Raw genomic sequence first — 18,124 nt, 5'->3', positions numbered from 1 at the left:
TGTGAGAGAGATTATGAAAATTTATTCCTTTTTATTTGTATAATCTCCAACCAATTAATTAAAGCGTTTAGGAATCAATAGTTTATAATTCTAATGATAATATTTGATAAATATGACAAGTGTACACACATGGAAAGGTATGATATATGTAGCATATTTCGAATTTGTTTGACAGATCGTCTGACGGATAAGTGCAACTACAAATTTGAAATTCTAAATATTGCACCAGAGAGAGACCAGTATGTGTGCAATCGATCATTCGTAACAAGTTTTCTACTAGGATATCCTATTCGAAATGCTTTTACAACACTCTGCATATCTCTATTGCAATACGTAATCGTATTGCAAATCGTAACAGCGTGGTATGAGAAGCAATCTCGATATCCACATAGCCCAAGAAATACATGACTATTAATATTTTGTGCGAAAATTCCTTATAACTTTACATTTTAACGTAAAGATCAAAGATTACATAATATTGATATTGGAAATCAACTTTGATAAAAAACTTGAAAATTTCCATGTGTTTCCGTATTGATCCATAAATAATTGTGATAACAAGCTTATGTGGTTTTATCATTCACGCTTATTAACCCTTACTCCGTGTTGTTAGTTTTGGCATCTTCTAACTGTACAGGTGGTGGGTCAGCGTATTTTCGATAAGTTTATTAATATGTATAAAAGTGTTTAAAAAAATTTGAAAACATGTATATACCTTGTTTGAACATTTTAAATAAAGACTAAAATAATAAATTTGAAAAATAATTTACTTAAATATATTATTTTATGATTATTTGTTTTCGAGAAATTGACGTGTTGTTAGAAAAATCACAGACAAAAATGATCCATCAGTACGGAATAAGGGTTAATATATTATTAATAAGAAGTTGCGTAAAAAACACGACGATGCACGATATTGTAATCGAATATTGGCGAGAACGTACGTGAAAAAGTGGCCCCAATTTACGCGCGTAGTCCGAAGGGAGGGAAAAAGCGTACTAAAAAAAAAAAAAAAAAAAAAACAGAAAAAAATTCTTATCCGATATTCAATTTTCAGCCGGCCACAGAGTGTCGACGTCAGCTCTTATTTGCCGAAGTTGTAATGTAAAGCACCCAATATTTGCCGGATGCGTCGGCGCCTGTTTCTACTCGCTGGCGAAGAATATCGCGCCGGTGTGCACCGGATAAAAATAAAGCGGTACTGACGGGGCAAACGGTATTGGCGGAGGAGCGACACGATGGTATACACAACGAAATTGTTGCTTTCCGGTTCTGTGCGAAATGCGAAGTTCTCCTCCCTCCCTCCCCCCGATGGAGAATCAGGATAGCGCGAAGAGAATTGAGGATGAAAAAAAAAAAAAATGCGCGAGAGTTACATGACAGTAGTAGTAGTAGTAGTAGTAGTAGTAGTAGTAGTTCGTGCAGATGTGGCGAGAATGCCGATGTAACGTGTCGGTCGATCGGTTTTTTTCCACCTGATAAAGTTTAACCAATTAATGTCTGCCGATTAAATCACTTTGCGGTCACGATAAAGCCGGAGAAAGACATCGAGAGATTCGGCTTATTTGTACACATCTGCTGGCGAGATCGGGAATTGGCTGGGATTTATCGAATGGGGCCAAGGGGGGGGGGGGTGAAAGGGAGGGCGAAACGTCGACGAAGGGAAATGGAGAAACGTCGCGCCGTTTGTAACCGCTTGCGGCTTTATTTACTACAGGGCTTGTTTAGCGAAGCGTAGTTATAGCTATTGGAATATATTATCATCTGTGAATACGCGACATTTCTAGTTAGGTACGTATGTCAATAATGTTTAATATGCGACTTGCTTAAAATGCACGAGGACATGGAGCGTTATGAATTTTCTCAGGCTGCAGAACATCGCGAATATTGTTACCGTTATATAATCAGCCTTGTAACATAAATAATATCGTTATTTCTTTTATCGTTATTACTTTGTAACCGATTATATACACGCATACTTTTAAATTGAATTAATGAAAATATTGTTGATTAAATCAGTGACAAGATTTCACTAAAGATCAGTAAAATATTCGCCGATTTTCAGTGAAATTTTGTTACTGCTTTAATCAATGACAATATCGATGACAAAGAGGAGCAAAGTGTGAGTGTTTTCACTACAGATCAGTGAAAACACTCACACTTTGGTCCTCTTTGGTAACTATGCTCTTCCCTTTATTCAGTCACTTTTGTCAAAGTTTGTGTACAATTATGTGGAGAATAAGAGCTTGTGCTATCTTATAGCCTTGAAGTTAAATACACCAAAATTCCTTCTTCTCCAGAGTCCTTCGTAGTTGGAAACTATTTACATCTCGACATTTTTGCCAAGGCAAAATTATCCCTGTTTTCGACAAGAAATATTATCGTGCACTTTTCGTTTAATACTTTATGCTATTACATTTTGTTTTATATTTCCATTTAAAAGATTCTGTGTCAATTCTCTAGGCAAATAAGTTTCAATTTGATCATCGAAATAATAGAAGTATAATTTGCAATAACTTTAATTTAAATCCACTTATTGTTAGCATATATATGCTGCAAATATATTCAATTTTTAAATATACACACTTATTATAATTAAAATGTTCCATACAATCAAAATAAACATTTATCGTAATTAAAATGTTCAACGTCATATAAATTCAATATAGTATATATACTAATATATATATATATATATATATATATATATATATATATACTATATGTTTATATCTGGGATTATCACAGGTAGATAATATTGAGACGCAAAATGTTTTATCGTGCACAGCCAGTTCTCTTCTCGTACCGATGCAAATCTATATTTTCCGGCCAATATATGTCTTCATTATATTTCTAGTCGAGCACAGTCGATCGTCGACTCGATTTGTTTGAATCTGTGCAGTACAGTCAGCTGCCATTGCCGTTTTGCCCGGGATTTTGAAATTCCTTCAGTTACTCGCTCCGACTTTCAACATTCCTCGCACTAACGTAGAAGCGAGGTGGAAACGAGTTTACGGCGAATGTGTGTGGGATAAAAAGAGCAAACATGTTCGAGCCGATGGAAATATTTATGCCAGAAATTTTCCTCGGAATAACGGCCCGGTGTTCGCGTTTATATAAATTTGGCCCTCGGTCTCCCGGTGTCTCGGATCTTCTCGTTGAGGAGTTTCCGGCGCAACGCTGCGAAAAAAGCTCTTTAGAGTGAAAGGTCGAGTTCGGCGATAAACTTATGCATTTTCTTACACTTTTCTTTGCTTACCAACCGCATTGTTTTCGCTATCTTACGCTTCCATCCTCGGTTCGCTATCGACCACGTGTCTCGGGGGCATTCATAATGAAATATTAAATCTTGAGCGAATACAGTTTTATAAATATGAACGCGTAAAAATTTTTAAATTAGAATGCATGTATAATTAAAAATATGGATATTATATAGTTTTGTAACGTGTCCCAAATGCACTGCGCGTTGTAGAGAACTTGAGGTACAAAATATTTCCTTCACAAGCTACACAAATGTCAACTCGCGCGTCAGTTTGGAAGTCTGCAGTTTGTCTCGAAAGAAAACTCAGACTTCATGCTCCGTGGAAAAGCCGCGAATGTCAGGTTCTCATTTAGGTATTCGTTTTGAAGTCTCCGCGAAGTTGGCCGGCACTCGAGGATCTAAGACACCTAATTTTGAAACTTCTCGCGTTACTTATGGCCGTCTGCCCATGTAATTTGTCGACCTGCTGCAGAAAATTTATGAACAAAGCTCGGCTCTCAAATAACGAACTCTCGGAGCATCCACGTTATTCATGTGTTTCTTCTTTATTAATTCTCTTAATTTAACTCTTCTTGAACGTCCTTATTCTTCACACATTCAAAAAGCTGTATTTTTCTTCCCGAAATTTTTTAATTATATATTAGAAATATGACCGTATATAATTTCTAGCTTTCGTGCTTTCAACAAGCACAAGGCTATATATATGTATATAGAATACATACATTATTATGATATATAGATCAAATCGAGTGGACGAAATGTATTTGTGTATAGTAATTAAGCGGATGAATATCAATATTCAATAATATTCGAATGATAAGTTTGATATGACGACATTATTGTACTGTAATAATTCTAATTAAAATCATAATATTATCTTCTCATTTGTATTAAAGTGACTAAATTATTGATTACGCAAGAAAGGACACATAATTATTGCCAAAATTACCTCTTACTCCGTATTGTTATTTTTTGCACCTTCTAACTGTGCCGGTGGGTCAGGATATTTTCGATAAGTTTATTTATATGTAAAAGTGTTTTAAAAAATCTGAAAAATCTGAAAAAATGTATACACCTTCTTTGAACATTCTAAGTAAAGACTAAAATAATAAATTTGAAAAATAATTTACTTAAATATATTATTTTATGATTATTTGTTTTCGAGAAATTGACGTGTTGTTAGAAAAATCACAGATAAAAATGATCCATCAGTACTGAATAAGGGTTATTGATGTTGTGCCTTCAAGTAGCTGCAACAATATTCTTTTGCTTCTTCTTATTATTATTATTTATTTGTACCTCATAGTTATATATATGTAAGTTATAAATTATAGGCTGTTAAATGATGAAACAACAAACAGAATGCACGAATATCTTTGTTTGCTATTTAATTACGCGACAACATTCGAAATACAAGTGTCTAATTAACTTAAATGTTGCCACAAAGCTCGATCGTCTAGTTCGCGCGTACAGAGAACACAAGGTCGACGTAATAAATATAGGCGTACCGAAACAGTCGGCAGTCGGGATAATCCTCTCTGATCTCCGTCATAGATCTGTCTGACTTGTTAATCTTATGAGAAGACAAAGTTTACCTTTGTTTCATCACATTTTGTCGGTAATTTCGGTAACGTTACCGCTGAGCCTCGTTATAATTTCTCTGAGGCGTATTCCGACCACCGTGTTACCGCGCCATATCGAGGTATTAAGGTAATGAAAGTTCTCCCACTCCCTGTGTTCGTACATTCGATATGCGCGAGACCACGTTAAAGTGCAATTTTCCATTTCGAGGTAATGATTCGGTTCGTGAAAGTGCACGATAAAGATCTGAGAGATTATAAGATCAAATTTCTTCGCTGAAAATCTTCGCATAGACGTGTTCTTGAACCATTCTATAAAATTACGTATGCATATGTATATCGTATAAGTATCTAATTGGAAAATTACTTATACGCTAGTTATTCGCAACATTCGTATTTATTTCATGACTGCGTCAAATTCGCATATAGAGATATAGGAAATTTTGATCGTTTGCTAACATAAGGAACAATAGAAACAGACGCATTCTCGTATTACATATTGTGTTCACAGTAAGCGTTCAATTTGGTTCGAATATTATACAATACCGATGCATAGTATTACGCGTCTGTTTAGATTGCTAGCGGATACACCGTGTAATATGAGAATGGCTGGTGGCCATTATATAAACATTACATGATGATTGATCGAGATCAGCAAATTTAACTGTATCGAATCTGTATCCAGCGATTCGATGCTGTTCCTTCCATCCTATCGGCGAGTAATTATGTAACGTTAATCCGCAGAAATATCCTCTTCATCTCACATATGCGCTCTTTCTCGTTATACATATTACTTTTCGGGGATGGAAAATACGTGGCTCGAGGAGTAAACTGGAGAGATATTTTCAAAGGCGAAACGCACCAGCAGGCATTTACGATCAAGAAACGAAACAGGCATGTGTCGTTTTATGTAATCTCACGACAGTGAGATTCGCTTTGTGCGAGGCACAAAGCCACCGGCGCCATTTCGCCGAATGCCCGACTTTGTATGCATGTCTATTTCCCGAATGCGTCGTTACGGAGCCGGAAACGTTTGTTCGAGGCTCATTGAATTTCCCGTATTTGCGAAGTTTTGTATACGCCATGCTAAAGTAGAGTATCGACGAATGTTTCGTGAACGCTTAAATGTGTTTAGTTTCCGATAACCACACGTCGGAGACGCCTATATACGCGTGTTATTGCTAATATGTGATGCGAATACATAAGGTTTTGAGTGCAGCTTTACATAAAGCTAAATAAATCGTATTAATAAAAAAAAAAAAAAAAAAAAATAATGTAAGAAGATGGAACTAAATAAATCAAAAAGTGTCAAATCAATTTTTCTAAATTATTTGTACCGATGAGATTTTATCTCTTATTTATTTTTTTTAATTCAATTCACTAATTTAATTCAAAACACACACACACACACACACACACACACATATATATATATATATATATAATATTGATTTTATCAAAACGTTTAATTTTGAAAAATCGTGAATTTATATATATATTATGAGATATACTGAATATATTTTCTAATACGAATTTAACAGATATAATAAAGCGCATAAAACAATTAATAGTATTAATAAAGCTGCCTTATAATTTCGTTTGATATTCGCGAATTCTGCAAGATTAGAAGAAAAAAAAGATTGAACTTGAAAAAAAGAGATGAAGCCGTGATGCTCATTATAATATCGCCGGATAATCTTATACTCATTTCATACTAATCGATTCCTATCATTCTCGGATCTAAAAGTTAAAATCCAAGAATTAGAGTTGAGATTGAAGAAAAATGCTGAGCTCCATAATCGTACCTCGAAATTGCTTCGATGAGCCTCAGAGATTCTTCGAGAAGAACATTTGATTTTGCTTAGATCGCGCAAAAATGCTTCTAACCGTACATTTTTTTAATTATTTTTTATTTACTTACATATATATATATATATATATATACATCGCGGTATATATAAAGTGACGTGAAAACATACGGTAACCGTAAAACATTACGGCGGTAATGATTGAATGGCATATTGACGTACCTTTTGTAAACGAAACAGAATGGAGACGGGTTGCACACGAGTATCACTCGTAAATTGTCAAAGCGCGATCGCAGCTGCTGTCGAGGCAAAAGTTGTGAAAAAGAAAAGTCCGTCAATCGATCGTGCTTCATTGTGCGAAGCTCCGACCATTTTTCTCGATGGAACTGGGACGAGAGATCCGAGTTTCAGATAGCATTCCGGGGGCGTCTCATAAGCGTCTGGGTGTTCTCAGATACTTGCGCTCGCATCGTACGCCTGACGCCCACGCGTCTAACAAAAAAGTTGCTGATAAAATTCATGTATTCCTCACAACACGCAGGAAAAATATATACATATTGTGACTGACTTCCGCGCGCGAGAGGCGAAATATATAAATCACTTTTCGCTTTTTTTCCCTCGCGATGACCTCGCGACATTCCTTCCGTACATCTTCCATTCGATTTTCCACTCCACGGCTACTAGTGAATATATTTTTGCGCAATCGCTCTTAATCAGATCAGCATTTCAAAACGAAAATTATCGGTATTGTTACCGTACGGGAGAGATGCATATTTTTGGTCGTTTGTGTCGTGCGTTTATGAAAATGGATTAAATGTACTCCACCCGCACGTAAAATTATTCGCTCTCCATCCTGATGATTTCATTGTTGTATATCGCAAATACTTGTAAAAGCGATAAATAGAATTATACCAAAGAATATCTCATTGATTTAATAACAATGAATTTTTTAGCCAATCCTTTCCATTTGTTATTCATATATTTTAAAGATCGATACGCTAGATAGGAGTTTTATTGGCGTCTTATTTATTCAGTAGAAATTAAAATAATCGATATTTATATAAAACAATCGATCATTAAATATTGGATTTATTTTGCACGCCTATCTCTGATAAAATGCTTTTTCATTTGTATGGATATGTCCAAAAAAAAAAAAAAAAAAAGTCCACAAGTGTGTGCAATATACAAGTATTATTTTCGGAATTACTAAATCTATGTCAATGCGCCATAAACTTGTGAGATGTAACGCTAAAATGTAAGTTGTTATTATTATAATTACCGGATACATTGTAATGCGCCTGATAAATATACATGTATGCCTCGTACATATATACGAATCGACAAAGAGGAGGAAACTGATAAACTCGCATATATGAATTATATTTTACACTAGCATGATAATGGCGATTTTGAAAGCTTCGCCGACGAAATTACGACGGCCGAAAATGTTATTATGCGCTTTGAATATGCACTGCTGGTAATGCGGTGTCCCTTTTCGTTCTCGTTGTCGAAATAAGCCGGCCCGGTGATATATTAGTACCGCATAATAGAGTTACTGGTAATGAATGGCCACGTAGTACGCCTCATTTTTGTTGGTTTTCGTGGTGAATGCAGTCACTGTGACATACGAAAATGTCAATCACCTATGTAAATTGTACAAACGGGACCGTCGCATATGCTGTAACGTTAAATTACAGTTGGTATATTGTCACGAGTCATCGCTATTAAAATGTTAAACGAGAATTTATATCAAAATTTACAAATAGAAATTATGAATATACATATTAGGAATAACAATTTTTAGTAAAATTGTGTGAGTTTCTATTTCTGCAATTTTATAAATTAATGTAAAAGATTGGTATGACATATTACTCTACCTCTTTTGATTTAATTTATTTTATATAGCAAACTCTATTATTATTTTGTCATTTTTATCGTTAATCTTGTATTAATATGTATATATACAATTCGCAGATACATATATTCTTTTTAATCGATTTTGCTGTGAAGTTTGTCGCCATAAAGTATCAACGACTGTTTAATTCACGATGCGTAATGGTAACGCACGAGTTCAAAGTGGTTTGAGTGTCGGCATAAATTTCACTTCGGAAAATATTTGATCTTCCGTACGCTGCGCGCGTCTACGGCGCGAAGCGAACTCATTTTCCAACATACAGCGAATAAATATTAATTATCTGTTATCGGACAAGCCATATACGGTACGCTGGCTCATTCGATTTTATGAAAATAATATATGCCGGATTAATTTACATTGGCAATGCGTGCCCACGCGCGCTATGTTGTGGATCGCGTGTATATAGTTTCTAATAAATTAAAGCATGAATTTGAGAAACTAATCACTCTTTATTTAGCTTTCTAGCCGTATTAATCGAGTTAATTTTACTTGATACTTTCTCTCGTAATATTTTCTTTCTCTTTTATTCTTTTTTTCCATTTTAGATGCTCCATTTAATTACATTATATTTCCGTTATACGTGAAATTTATTTATTGAATAAATATTGTGTGTCGCGTTGCATGATTTTTATTTAGCGCATGCAACTCTACTTTGTGACTAATGTTTGCACATATAGTTAATTATATTATTATATTAGTTATATTTGTACTTTGCTATATATTATTGAAATTTTTCAAATATTATATTATGTGCAATAAATAATAGATATATATATATATATTTAAAGCCTCTAATTAATACGCCTTCCCTTGAAAAGATTTGACGTAATGTAAAGGAATAAAAATCGTATATTGGAGAATAAAGGATGAACGCATTACATGTATTGTGCGCGTTCGATAAATTACGATCACATTATTTTTCAAGCGTAAGCTCTGCTCGAACATCTCACTTTCGCGCCGTTATTCCAATAGAATAATTTTACAGCATTATTCGTTTGATGCATTCACGATTGCATGTTTTCGCCGATTCCTTGATGATAAGTTGGATTTATATGGAACAGATTGTTACTTCTCGCCAAACGAGTGCTCTCAATGAGCATCTTCCTTCTGGTCCCCGTTCTCGTTTCCAGGATCACTTTGCCGGTCCCCCGGGTATCGGATGAAGAGAATGGAATCATTCCAAATCAGATTACAGCATGTGCTTGGGCATTTAAAGCGTTTTTGATCATTCCTCATTCAGAATCGCGGCGCAGACATTTTCCGATGTGAGAGAGGAAGGGGGCAAGAAAGCGCAATCCAACGAAGGAACTTATCGCCAATCGATATCGTAGCAGAATTTTCTCGAAGAGTAATATCTGATGTGGAATTTTTATATATACATAGACGAAGCGAAATCTTATGCTCAAGATGGAAAAGTAAACTTATAAAGCAAATTACTTATATATAAAACTGTAATTTTGTTTTTATAGTTTCTGTATAGGTAGCAAATACAGAGATAGAAACAAATATAGGTAGAAATCGATATTTTAAATATATTCACTGGTTCCTATAATTTCTCTGTTTATATTGGAATAATAAATTTATAGATTTTGTAATCACAGTTCAGTCAACTGTTTAAAATATAAAACTTTCACATTTTACATTTAAATGTAACGCTAACGTAAAAGATGAAACATGCGAGCGATGTAAGTTCAAAATGCTGCTAATTAAATTATCCGAGTGTAAGAAACGTTCATTTAAGTTCTATAAAAGAAAACTTGGCAAGTGCTGTGAAACCTTTCTTTACGTTTCTGATTATTGTAGAAATTCTGCTTGTTCCTTCGTTTAACACCGTTTGAATTCTATCATAGTCAGAAGAAAATTCTACGTATAAAAATATAAATGTTAACATTTCTAATTGTTAAGAAAATTCGCTGTTTTTTATTTACCGTAGGATAGATTTAAGTTATATAAAAAAATTAATTGTTCTGTTAATTGATAAAGCAAAAATTTGGAATATTTCAATTTACGCTTGTTAGTAGAGAATATTCTAAGAATGCAATGTGCAGCAACTTGCATTGCGGAGAATTTTGCAGTGAAAACAGAAAATTATGCAACAAAGTATATAGAGATACATTGCAGTTATCTTCTTTTCGCGTTTAATGTGTGATACATGCATCTGCACGCGAGAAGAACCGAGTATTTTATTAATTAATTAATTTTATATTCTTGCAATTTTCTTTTTTGAACAAAACACATTGTAGATATATGCAATGTATGTATGTACATACATAAATACATAAACGTTTTCTTTAATTATACGCCAAAAGTTTATCCCTACATTTATGTACGTAAATTTTGCACATAAATGCCCTATTTTCATTTTTCGAGAAACAAATTCAACATTTTTGATCAATTTAATATTCTTTTGTAGAAAATTGACACTTGTAATAATTTCACATTTTAATAATCGTAATGAAAATTTTTCTGAATCTGATATTTTAATCGTAAGAGAAAAGTTAAAAAAATGTTAACAAATATAAAATTTTCCTGAAATTATCGTGACATTTTTTGCAAGTCAGCGAGTATAGAAAAATATTGGCGCAATTAATGTCGATGTCATACGTGACGCAAGCGCGAATTCAAAACTATAATATCGGCAGGACGTTTAATCGATCGATATCGCTTTTTGACGTTGCCAGACATACACTAATCCAACAATAATGCGACCCTATGAACCCTGTACAACCCGTCGCGTTTATCTCAATAAATATGGTCCCCTAGCTATGTAGGCTGTCGCGAACAGACTGCGCCCATAGATAGTTATTTCTCTTCTCTAGATATTGCGCCGTAAAATGGTGTACACTTACGTGTCGTAGTGAATTGGTTACTTGATAAATGTTTTTTACGGCCTGGAATGGTAGTTTTATACGAAACTGCTGTATCAACTATTGTACTGTTATAAACGCTATCTTGCGCGATCAATCATCTTTTTTTTGGCGTTAAAAGAGAAAGAAGAAAAAAATAAAAGATAGAAAATAAATAAAAGAAAGAAATGTATATATTTGTAATAATACATATTTAATTTTTCTAATCGAGAAAATATTTCGTGGGCATTCTCTTCCCTTTTAATTCAACCCTCGTAAAACTATCAAAAAAGACGTATGTACACTCTGGCGTTTCACGTGAAACGCAATGCTCGAACGCCTGCTGCTTAATGCGCTATCATATGTCTGCTCTCATTCAGCTGCCAACTGTTGCGACAGGAACCTCACGCGGAAGCATTTTGTGGGTGTACTATGTCAGGTGAAAAGTGGGGAGAAATACGATCGAAGACGAGTGTGGAGGCGAGTTAGAGGGTAAAAACAGGGGGAGAAAGAGAGAAGGGCAAGATTTCATCGCATGCATAATTTCTCAATCCATGACTGCGTCTTCCTGTTATACAATAAGGCGTCTTGTTCAAACGTATTATCCGCGTGTATATGTACGTGCACAATACAACGCGGGGAAATTGTTAGATCGTATATAGGAACGCAAGCCTGCAAGATGCTGCGATACGACCAAGAGAGTTGTATAGACACCTAACCGGCTCTAATACAATTGCTCCTGCGCCAAGTTTTCCCAGTATAAGGTATAGGCTATGCCAAGTACTAACCCCGCGTCGTAACCATGCTCATACCGGATCTCCGCGAGCCATCCTCCCACGATATAGTTACGGTCTAATGGCGCACCGCGCGTACCTTATTAATAGTTGCACTTGGAAACTGCAACGCCGTTGCACAGCGTCCCGTTTGCGCAGCGAAAGATTAACAATATGTGCGCGGGAGTTTCTGCCGCGCTCAGGCAGAAGAACCCTCGACCGCAGAGCTGTTTGTCATGAGGAGAAATGCTTCCGAAGCAAAACACCGCTACCGTTCAGTTGTAAACTGACGTTCTGGTTCATTAACGCTCAATGTATTTTCGCGCCGCATATCGGCGAAGGAGTATTTGTTTTCAGGCTACGAGGGATATTGTTTATTATTCAAGAGATATGAGTTATCGTTCTCTCGTTGAATTATATCTGTATCATTTTTCTGTTTCGGCTGTTCAAAAAAATTTAGTAGATAGCTTTACCATTTTCTCCGTATATATTTATTTCTGTTTCCGTGTATGAAATATTGATTGTAAGATATTGCGGAATATGTAAATTATATAGTTAAATAGGACAAACAGTATTGTTATTGAAATTCAGGAAAATGTTTTAATATACGTAGCAAAGAACAGGTAGTCCATGCCCTGTCGACTGAAAGAAAAGTAGCTTTAGTAAAATATTGCTTATTTCATGGTAGATGTTTCATAATAGCTCGTTTAACGTTTCATTTTTTATATAGCTTTAAAATATATCCATTACACTTGGAATAATACTAGTTATTTTTTAATAAATCCTGTCATTGTTTTATTATGTATTTTATAGCTGTTTCTATTACACATTATTGTGAAATTTAAATTATGTTGTAATCCGCTATTTGTACTTTATTTTTCGTAGAAAAACGATATAACAATCGAAACTAATAACAATTGTAACTAATAATAATATTGTTGACAGATATATAAAATTTCTTTTAAATTTACTGCTAAAGTTTGAAGTTTCCAATGAAATATTTCATAAACTCGATAAACCATGTATAAAACAAATGAATAATAATAATATAAAAAAAGAAAAGATTTTATATAACCTTCTTTCAACTCAACGTAATAAATTATAAAAGTGATTTATCTGTTTCCCTTGATATCAATTTCTGTTATCTTTTAATTACACTCGCTTACCGTCCATTTAAAAAAAATATATGTTTATCATGTATGTCTCTTTTTTTCTATAGAACTTTGTTACATATCTTACATATATTTTTCGTTAAAAAAAAAAAAAAAGAAACAGCGAGAGAGAAAAAGAGAGACTGAGACAAAGAAGAAATTTGGTCATTTCCAAAGACTGATGCTAGTCTAAAGAGATTATTAAAACAGCATGAATTTTTATGCAGATTTTACGCTGGCGCAAAAGTGTTTACGCGCTGGGTTTCGTTGATGAGATCACGGAATATGATTATGAAATACATGGAAGCTCTGGACGATCGTATCCGCGGCACACATTTACATGCCGTTTTACATCGAGATAAATTACGGACACGGGACAGTTAGACGAAACTCCTGGAATTAATTAGAGTTCATAATATCACCGCTTTAGCATGCCTCTAAAGCGCTTGATGTATCGCATTGACCTTTCTCTCTGCTTCTTCTTGTTGCATTTTCATTAAATTTACTCAGTGTCTTATTTCAAACTTCTCGCGAGACTTTAGTGCATTCAGCATCGACGTTGTCAACATTGCTACGCAATTCCGATACGGCTATACTTAATTAAAGAGCCTTGAAATTCTTTGTATATTTGTTGTACTTGTTATCCATTCGATTTATTTTTATCGAATATTTATAAGACAAACTATTTGTATTTTTTGCATTTTTTAAGCTAATATCTAACATATTGCAGAAATATTAGACTGAAAAGATAATGTAACTTTTTTACATCCCGATAAATTTTCTTACAACGATGAAAATGTCGAAATAAAGAGAGTTATTAATATTTTGTATGTTAAAACTTAAAAGCATTTATATAATATATACATGCAAGGGTTTAAATTAACAATTGAGTGGAAAATACTAGGAGAGATATATATTTATATCATACATCTATAAATGTTAAACTTTCCGATAAAAATCTTTTATTATACATATATAACAATCTTTAAAAAGTTGTTAATATTCACTTACCTGTCGCATACGGGATATCAAAGGCAATATTTCTGATACAAAACAGCTGTAAAAGAAATTTGTGTATCGAAGCGTATTATTAGAACAGGTATCTCTTTGTAACTTCTAGCTTCTCCTCCATCTGACATATCAGATCGGAACTGATTGACGCTTAGGGATAAACCCTAGTTAATTAGGAAATCTACGTAAACCACGGGCGCATTCTAAGCTGTCCGGTCTAAGCTGCCATTATAATTAATTAATTAGTCGTATGAGATGACTTAACGGATTGCCGGAGATATGCTAGGAAATTCCATTTGACTAGAATGGCGGCTGAATCATGAACTAGATGCTCCACGTGCATGCAGTAGTTTTGGCACAAAACAAATAAGTAATCGCGTAATAAAGATAATTAGTGTGCGAGTAATTAAAGATAATTTTTATATAAAACAGATTCTTATTAATTTTTCTTATTATCACTGTTATTCTGCGTCCCGGGAATTGTATTCGGGATTAATTTCGTAATTAAGAAAGTAAGAAAACACTGAAATAGTAATTAATTATGGTTAACTTTCGTGAGTTATTTATGGTTTGTTAATGTGAGTCGGGAAAGTTGTAACAACAATTGAAATAATTGATTTACAGCCTTACTTTTATTAACCGAAAGCCTAAACTATAATAAAGAATGCTAATATGTATATATATATCTTCTATCTATATACAATAAAAACCGATTTTTCACGATATTCGATACACAATTAACATTTGGCAACTTGGAATCGATTATTTCTTTCTTTTATTTTTGTTTGGCAGGAATCACACTTAGTCTTCCACAATTGAAGAATTCGAATGTGCTCGTTCGAGTGTCGCAAATCTGCTTCGTAACGTGATATTATCAAAATCGAAGAGGCTAAATCACAATCGTTCGTAAAACTCTTTTCTATCGCGATATTTTAAGGACGACGATGTGAGCTTCTTACGCAGATCGCGTACCTCCTTAATTATGTTAGTGCTGATCATTAAAACTATCGATACGAATAAGTGTAATATTGCTTACGCAGCACTATAAAGATGAATTTCATGGATACACACCTGTACCGTTATATGCCGCGATATCTTGTGTTATTTACAAATTAAAAAAAAAAAAAAAAAAAAAAAAAGAGTACGATACGAGTAGACGAGTCTCGGGATTACGAAGAAAATTTCAAACGGTTTAAAAAATCAGTCTTCTCGTACGAGAGATTCGAAGTTTCGAGGGAGAGAGGGTTGTGATACGTCGTTGTTCCATTTTCGGTAAAACAGCGGAATATATATTATCTATTACTCGCCGTTAATAGTCGGTTTTTACGCGTTGTAAAAAAGATTCTTCTCGCGAAGAATACTCTTCTTGGTAAAAAAAAAAAAAAAAAAAAAAAAAAAAAAAAAAAAGAAAAATTTCTTGTGTGTCAAAGTACTAAATTATCGCCTACCCGTTTGATTCTCTCGCGGAAGGAATCTTTGGATTTTCACCAGTTATTTTTCCCAGTCTTTTGGCACGAGCTTTTACGCGCCTAAGTCGCGCACCGACGCTTCTCGTCGATGTATGATAATGAGATTAAGTCACTCGAAGATGTTCTCGCAGTAGAAATCGCGCTGTTAGTTAATGAAAGCATTGTATCCATGTTTTTTTCTTTTTTTTTTTTTTTTTTTTTTTTTTTGGCACTTTGCTTTATCGCATTTCTTTCTTCGTACACAATGATGAGCAGATAGTCGTGAGAGCGGTGGTGTGATTTGATGAAATGGTACAAAAATTTGTCTACATTGTTGACATATCGCTGTCGATTAAAAAAATTTTACCAATAGGCGTAGCCCCGTCTTTTGATCATTTGCTAGAAAATGTCGAACAATATGTGTGTCAGTGTCTTATTTAGATTAGACGTATGTAGGTCAAATAAAAGAAATTACGTCGATCGGTCGTGATGACGGCCGGAATAAAGTATCACGATCACCACATCGTTCCACGATGTAACCGATATAATCGACGGTTTCCCATTTGATTACTCGAAATAATTACGCGCTAATAGTTCGAAGGCTCGATGCCACACACGGCCGTCTCGTTTCTCGTCACATTTTCGATGACAATAGGCAAATATCATCGACACGTCTTACTTTGGCCCGCGCGATTATTAGCTATAGATGCTGGTGCAAGTCGACACGGTTTTCATCTCAATGTCGTGAGCGGTCTCTTTACGAGACTCCTTCGCCTTTTGCTACGACCCGAGGGGCGGCGGTCCAATGTTGCTGATGAAACTTGGACATGTGTTCTCCGCTCTGTCGCCGCTCTGCAAGGAGAAGTGTCTGTAAGACATGTACTCTGGTGGATTCGAGGATAACGGCTGATCTCGTTTCATCGTCGCGCGTTGCTTCTTCATCTTCATGTAACCCAGAACGGAAATCAGCACCACAAAGACGACGAAACCCATGCAGCTACCCACGATCAGGCCTAGTCGTCTCGTAAGGATACTCGCCAGACCGCCTCTATCGCTCACCGTACCGTCGCCCACTATCGAATCGGGCGCGTCCAAAGTTCTGACCTCGGTGCATCGGCTCGTAGGTGAATTCACCATCACCGGCAGCGAGGATCCTTCGATTATGTCGTCGTGCGAGGCGTTCCATTGCCAGGAACCGATGTCTTCCGGGATCGGCGTACCCCAGCTGCCCAAGCCGAGTACGCAAATCAGGTATCGCGTGTCAGACGCCAACTTTGTCAGTCTCACCGAACGTGCCTTTGGATCCAGCAGTTTACCTCGTACCTGAAACGCCGATGGAAACGGACATTTTTTTGTCATCATGCGGCTTCTTATTCCGCCGTCAGGTTTGAATAAATGAGAAACGGGCGTTCGATGAAATAATGCAGCAAGTTTTAGCTTCTAAAATAATTTTCATTATATGTGATATGATATTATAAAAATATCTGCAATAATTATCAGAAATAATGAGTAATATAATAAATCGTCTCGTTAATCACAAATTATACATTTCAAATAATAAGCGGAATCTAAATTTTATACGCAATTTACTAAAAAATATTTAATTTCTAAATTGTTATTGCTAAGCAGCCCATATTTTTTTCAGTTTCCCTTCTTATACATTTTATTTAACGTCGTGAAAATTTCGACTTTTTTTCATAGTTGTAAAAAAATGTTCTTTACCTCGTCAACATTGTCCAAGGCGTGATACGCCACTTGGTATCCATGGAGGCCGGAATGATTTCTGCTTTGCCACGATACCAGAACGGAGAAGGGCTGGATATCCTGAATTGCGAGCTTCAAGACTAGCGGAGCGGAACAGAAGGCGTGGGGGTCAAGATCGAGAAAGACGAGACCTCGTAGCTCAGGCGGCTGCTCGCATCTTAACAAACCGCCCTCGACGTCACCGACTCCGACGCCATTTCTTCCGCGGCTACGACCACCACCGACTCCACTTACCAATTTCTGATGGTCCCTCAACCATTCCCACAATTCTTGCGATTCGCAGCCGCAGTGTAAAGGGTTCTCTGTTATAAGATTATTTCGCTATTATTTGCGATACCGTATTCATCAAAATTGAATTGAAAAGCGAACCAGTTGTGGGTAAATACAACTCGTTAATTATTAATTAAGCTCGATAATTATTTTGAACAAAATTGATAATAATTCTTTGATATTGAAAATAAATTTGAAAGTATATTTGAATTTATGAGAGGATGATAAATTACTTTAAAATATGAATATTTGATTTTTTTTCTATATATATACCTGTACACACACACACACACACA

At 35.1% G+C, this 18,124-nt stretch overlaps 1 protein-coding gene and 1 long non-coding RNA gene across 13 annotated transcripts in view; one reads left to right on the top strand and one right to left on the bottom strand.

The window, feature by feature from the left end:
- The window catches only part of LOC140671903 (uncharacterized), a 43,198-nt gene extending 41,603 nt beyond the window's left edge, over positions 1-1,595 (top strand). The window contains exon 3 of the long non-coding RNA XR_012047809.1: positions 1,058-1,595. This is a non-coding gene — a long non-coding RNA (uncharacterized lncRNA). The remainder of the gene's footprint in view (positions 1-1,057) is intronic.
- Positions 1,596-14,201: 12,606 nt separating this feature from the next.
- The window catches only part of LOC140671576 (uncharacterized), a 128,797-nt gene continuing 124,874 nt past the window's right edge, over positions 14,202-18,124 (bottom strand). For all 12 annotated transcript variants that reach the window (XM_072902982.1, XM_072902981.1, XM_072902975.1 and 9 more), the window contains 2 exons: positions 17,517-17,860; positions 14,202-17,117 (listed from right to left, as the gene is read on the bottom strand). In XM_072902982.1, coding sequence (XP_072759083.1) covers positions 16,575-17,117; positions 17,517-17,860 — 887 coding nt within the window. In that variant the 3' untranslated portion in view covers positions 14,202-16,574. The remainder of the gene's footprint in view (positions 17,118-17,516; positions 17,861-18,124) is intronic.

The sequence above is a fragment of the Anoplolepis gracilipes genome, chromosome 12 (assembly GCF_047496725.1).
Source record: "Anoplolepis gracilipes chromosome 12, ASM4749672v1, whole genome shotgun sequence".
Taxonomy (NCBI): Eukaryota; Metazoa; Arthropoda; class Insecta; order Hymenoptera; family Formicidae; genus Anoplolepis; species Anoplolepis gracilipes.
This window is presented reverse-complemented; position numbering and strand designations above follow the sequence as displayed.